This window comes from Arachis ipaensis, chromosome B9 (genome assembly GCF_059453495.1).
Source record: "Arachis ipaensis isolate K30076 ecotype BB chromosome B9, ASM5945349v1, whole genome shotgun sequence".
Taxonomy (NCBI): Eukaryota; Viridiplantae; Streptophyta; class Magnoliopsida; order Fabales; family Fabaceae; genus Arachis; species Arachis ipaensis.
This window is the reverse complement of record NC_142444.1, coordinates 71295836-71302004: the sequence shown is the minus strand read 5'-3', so window position 1 is coordinate 71302004 and position 6169 is coordinate 71295836. Positions and strand designations below refer to the sequence as shown.

The window sequence follows — 6169 nt, the reverse complement described above, 5'->3', positions numbered from 1 at the left end:
AAATTTGATGCCTTTTGCTATTTTTCATGTAAATTTGGAAAAATTAGTGCCTTGGCTTTTAAAATTTTAAGTTTGGTGTCCTTTAGTTGTTCCTTATTTGCTTTGAATTTTCAAATTTGTTCTTTGTGTTCTTTCTTGGTATTCAAGTTGTTTTTGTTTCTTTTCTTGTTTTGATCTTAAAATTTTTAAGTTTGGTGTCTTTTAGTGTTTGTTCTCTTGATTTTTGAAAATTAGTACTTCTTTGATTTAAAAATTTTAAGTTTGGTGTCTGTTCATACCCTGGCCCGAGCATGAGGTCCGGGCCGAGTACGCCAAAGGACCAATCTCTTAGATCGAACCTAGCCCACAACCCGACTTCTCCCAAAAGAAGTCGGAAACCCGCGACAAAGGCCCAAAGAGGCCCAATTCGACAGAATGTCATCACCTACTAGAAGGCGGTGGCCAAAAGATAAGACCTAACCACCAGATGAAAAGATAAGATAAGATAGAAGTCTTATCTCCCCAAAGGAGGTCACCTAATTCCACTATAAATACACTGGAACTCCCAAGAATAACTCATATTCCAATTCTACTACAAACCTACCTAAAGCCCATACTGACTTAAGCATCGGAGTCTTTTGCAGGTACCACCACCCCTCTTCCCAAGAGATCAAGGATCGGCGGCACCTCAGCTCCAACAAGTCAGACACGGCAGACTCAACCGAATCAGGACATCTCATCTGAGATCGACCTCAATGTTTCAGGTAACCCTCGGTACATTGGCGCCGTTGCTGGGGACCCTAGAAGTCATCCCACCATCATGGCAAACAACCTTCCAAACAATGACCACACCTCCGGATTAGAAGATGGTACACCAACAAAAAACCCGGATTTCGCACCCCTTCCCCCATCGCCAAAGGAAACGCACCATTCCAAGGGGGAAAAACAACCTCAAAACACAAAGATCCTAGATGCCATCCGCAAACAACAAGATTGCCTCAAACAGCTTGAACGAGAGGCCGAGCGACAACGGGAGGCCGAGAGAGACCTACGAAGAGAAACAAGACGACGCAGAGAGCTAGAAGAAAAACTCCAGAAGCTCGAAGCTGACCTCAAGTCCAGGACTTTTTGATCCAACTGTGAAGCTAGTCCTCACAATTAACAAGACCCATTCACGGAAGAAATCATGAAGACAAAGGTCCCAAAGGACTTCAAAGCCCCCGACATGACCCCATATGACGGAACATCCGATCCAAGCTATCATCTCAGCAACTTTAGAAGTCGGATGTACCTCACAGACGCCTCGGACGCAACTCGCTGCAAGGCCTTCCCAACCACTCTCACCAAAACAGCTATAAAGTGGTTCGACAGCCTACCCCTAAGGTCGATTACCAGCTTTGATGATCTTGCTAAGAAGTTCATAGCCAGGTTCTCCATTCAAAAAGACAAAGCCAAGCACGCTCCAAGTCTACTAGGAATCAAACGAGGAGATCGGGAGAAACTCCGAAACTATGTGGAAAGATTTAATAAAGCATGCCTTGACATACAAAATCTCCTTACAGAAGTAACAATCATGGGGCTTATCAACGGCCTGTGAGAGGGACTCTTCAGCTAATCCATATCCAAGAAACACCCTACGTACTTGGACGAAGTACAAGAGCGGGCCGAAAAATACATTAACATGAAGGTAAAAGCCCGACTGGGGAAAACCTCTAAAACTGGCTTCTCCTACCCCTCCCGGGACAAGGACAAGGAGCCATGGAAAAAGGAGGATCAACCCACAGAGAAACCTAGAAAGTACCATAACTATACCCCTCTTCGGGTATCCCTAGTGGACGTCTACGGGGAAATATGCAAGACAGAAAAGATCCCACCACCCCGTCCAATCAAGCACAAGAGGGGAGGAAGTCGGACCGAATACTGCGAATACCACAAACTCTACAGGCATCCTACCAATGAATGCTACGACTTGAAGAATCTCATAGAGAAGTTGGCCCAAGAAGGAAGACTAGATCGATTCTTAGCTAACAGAACGCACGATCCTAAGAAGGGAATGAGGGACGAAGAAGGAGGACGAACCGAACGCCCCCTTCATACCCCGAAGAGGCATATTCATATGAGCAACGAAGGATTCCCAGGAGGAGGGATCTCAAAGTCATCCCGCAAAAGCCACCTTAACGAAATATACCACGTCGGAGAAGAGAGCAGGTCGCCCAACCTCCCAACCATCTCTTTCACCAAGGAAGACGCTGCCCGCATCATCCCTGGGCATGACGATCTTGTGGTCATCGCTATCATATTTAACCAATGCTAACCTCCAAAGAACGCTGGTTGACTAGGAAAGCTCGGCAGATATCCTATTTAAATCCGCCTTCGACAAGCTCAGGCTCGAAGAAAAAGAATTAAAAGCATACCCCAACAGCCTATTTGTGCTGGGAGACGCTCCGATCCAACCCCTCAAATACATCCCGCTACACACTACCTTGGGGAAGGGAGTCGGGTCCAGGGTGCTAAGAATAGACCACCTCGTGGTCGATGTGAACTCCGCGTACAACGTACTCATAGGCCGAACAACCCTAAACCAACTCACTGTAGTAGTCTCCACTCCACACTTGTGCATGAAATTCCCTACAACGGAGGGCATAGCTTCCATCAAAGGTGACCAGAAACTCGCGCGACGATACTACAATGAAAGCCTGAACTTAAAGGGCGATCCCAGAGGAAAAGAGGCTAACGCCATCGAACTCGGAGAAGCCCGGGTTCGCGAAGAACTCCGTCCTCAGCCGGAAGGCGAGACCGAATAGGTACAAATCGAGACACCTAAGACAAAACAACAAGTATAGGAGCGAACTTGAAGGAGGACCTAAATGAGCTATTAGTCAGGCTTTGAAAGGAAAACTCTAACCTCTTCGCCAGAAAAGCCGCTAATATGCCTGGCATAGATCCCGGCTTAATGTGTCACAAATTAGCAGTATACCCCGGGTCTCGACCAGTACAACAAAAGCGCATCAAGCTCAGCCCGGAGAGATCGCAAATCATGGAGGAACAAGTGCAAGCATTGCTAGAGGCAGGGTTCATAAGGGAGGTTAAGTATCCACTGTGGCTGGCCGACGTCGTGCTGATAAGAAAGCCAAATGAAAAGTGGCGAATGTGCATATACTACACTGACCTCAATAAAGCCTGCCCAAAAGACCCCTACCCTCTCCCAAACATCGACACCCTGGTAGACGCATACTCGAGATACAAATACCTTTCGTTCATGGATGCATACTCAAGGTATAATCAAATACCAATGAATAAACCAGACCAGGAGAAAACCTCGTTCCTAACCCCGAAAATAAACTACTGCCACGTAGTAATGCTGTTCAGACTCAAGTATGTGGGGGCCACATATCAGAGGTTAATGAACAAGGTATTCGCCGATCACATCGGAAAGCTGATGGAAGTCTACGTGGACGATATGCTAATCAAAACACAAAAAGAAGACACACTGCTATCCGACCTAATCGAAGTGTTTGGCACCATAAGGAAGTACGGGATGAGGCTAAACCCCACGAAATGTACTTTCATAGTAGAGGCCTGCAAGTTCCTAGGGTTCATGCTAACCCAGGGAGGCATTGAAGCAAACCCGGACAAGTGTCGAGCTGTACTCAATATGAGAAGCCCGACCCGCGTAAAGGAGGTACAACAACTGAATGGATGACTAGCGTCCTTGTCCAGATTTTTGGCCGGATCGGCCCTAAGATCTGTCCCCTTCTACACAATACTAAGGAAAGGAATGAAGTTCGAATTGACTCCAGAGTGTGAGAAAGCCTTCCAGGACTTCAAATCATTCCTGGGATGACCACCCATCCTGACCCGACCTAAACCAGGAGAAGAACTGATACTATACCTCGCCGTCAAAGTCGGGCAATAGCCTCAGCATTGGTCAGAGAAGATGACAACGACAACAACCCATCTACTTCGTCAGCAAGGCTTTACAAGGGGCCGAACTAAACTATCAAAAGATAGAAAAATTTGCCTACTTCCTCATACTTACGTCCCGAAGACTCCGACCATATTTTCAAACCTACACCATCAGAGTACGCACTAATCAACCCATGAAAGGCATCCTGCAGAAAACAGACCTGGCCGGTAGAATCCTGCAACGGGCAGTCGGGCTGTCTGAGTTCGACCTCAAGTCTGAAGCTTGAACTGCTCTCAAATCCCAGTACTTGGCCGACTATGTCGCGGAGAACACTGACACACCGGGGACTCCCACAGAATGGAACCTCTATGTCGATGGCTCATCGAACAAAGCCAGGAGTGGAGCAGGCGTCCTCTTAGATAGCGACCAAGGAACCCAACTCAAGCTTTCTCTAAGATTTGAATTCCTCGCCTTAAACAATCAAGCATAGTACAAAGCCCTACTGGCCGGATTGAAGCTGGCTAGAGAAGTTAGAGCACAAAAGCTTACCATCTTCAGCGACTCACAAGTAATCACCTCTCAGATAGATGGAAGCTACTAGGCAAAATATTCCACTATGAAGAAGTATCTGGACAAAACTAAAGAATAGCTCGGTAGCTTCAGCGGATATGAGATCCGACACATACCCCGGGAGCAAAATGCCCGAGCTGACGCACTCTCAAAACTAGCCAGCACCAAGCTAGGGGGCAACAATAGAAGCCTCATCCAAGAAACCTTGCAGCACCTATCAACCTTAAGGGAGGAGAAGGTGTTAAGCATATCAGACCAGGACCAAGGGTGGATGACCTCTATAATCAACTACCTCAAGTCCTAAACACTTTCCATAGAAAAGAAAGACGCAAAAAGGCTCAAACGGGAAGCACAATACTATGCTCTGGTACACAATGTCCTGTACAGAAGATGGGGTTCAACACCCCTCTTGAAGTGCGTTTTGACCTCTGCCGCAAGGGAGGTCCTAGAAGACATTCACAGCGGCATGTGTAGCAATCACCTTGGTGCCCGGGCTCTATCCAAAAAGGTGCTCGGAGCCTGCTTCTACTAGCCGACCCTACAGAAGAAAGCGGCCGAGTTCGTCAAAACATGCCTTCCATGCCAGAAACACGCGAACTTCCACATCGCCCCACCTGAAGAGCTCATTTGCATCACCTCACCCTGGCCATTCGCAAAGTGGGGGCTTGACCTCCTCGGACCATTTCCCCAGGGGTCAGGACAAGTCAAATTTCTCATCATAGGAATAGACTACTTCACAAAGTAGATCGAGGCAGAACCGCTGGCCGCCGTCACCTACCAGAGAAGTCAAAAATTCTTATACAGAAATATTTTCATAAGGTTTGGGGTCCTCCGCTCCATCACCATGGATAATGGGATTCAGTTCACCCATACGGACTTCAGAAATCAAGCAAATCTAAAAATCAAGCACCAGTTCACCTCGGTAGAACACCCACAAGCTAACGGACAGGCGGAGGCCGCAAACAAGGTCATATTTTTCGGTTTAAAACGTTGATTACAGGACACAAAAGAAGCCTGGGCCAAGGAGCTCCCCCAAGTCCTATGGGCGTATCAGACAACACCGCACTCCACTACAGGTGAATCCCTCTTCCGACTTGCTTATAGAATGGAGGCAATGATTCCCGTTGAAGTCGATAAATGGATCCCCTAGGGTGATCTTCAACAATGAAGACATCAACTCCCAAGCACAAAAAAAAGAACTCGACCTACTCCCAAAAGTCCGAGAAAGAGCTCGGATTAGAGAGGAAGCCCTGAAGCGTCGAATGGCATCGATGTACAATGATGAATCCATATTTGATGATACATTTTGGTTTGATTTGAGTGGATTTCATCACATAAACCCATATTTATTCATCTAAATAGCATACTTTTGTGTTTTCTCCCTAAATTGTGCCTAATTGTGAAAACATGATATTTTGTGCTTAATTTAACCAATTTTATTCCACTTTTATCCCATTCGATGCCTTGATATATTGTTGAGTGATTTCAAATTCATAAGGCAAGTATTGGATGGAAGAAATAAAGAGAAAAGCATGCAAAGTGGAGAAGTCATGGAAAAGCAAGGATTTGGAATGCTCAGAGCGACGCGCACGCGTGACAGACGCACACGCGTGAGAGGTGCATCGTCGACGGCATCTCGTACGCGTGACATGACGCGTACGCGTGGAAAGAAAATGCCAGACGACGCGTACGTATGACCCATGCGTACGCGTC

The 6169-nt window shown here is 46.8% G+C and overlaps 1 protein-coding gene across 1 annotated transcript; it reads left to right on the top strand.

Moving 5' to 3' along the window:
- Positions 1–1165: 1165 nt before the first annotated feature.
- On the top strand, positions 1166–1576 carry LOC107615571 (uncharacterized). Its single transcript, XM_016317625.1, has one exon. The coding sequence runs from the start codon at positions 1166–1168 to the stop codon at positions 1574–1576; it is 411 nt and encodes a 136-aa protein (XP_016173111.1).
- The last annotated feature ends 4593 nt before the right edge of the window (positions 1577–6169 follow it).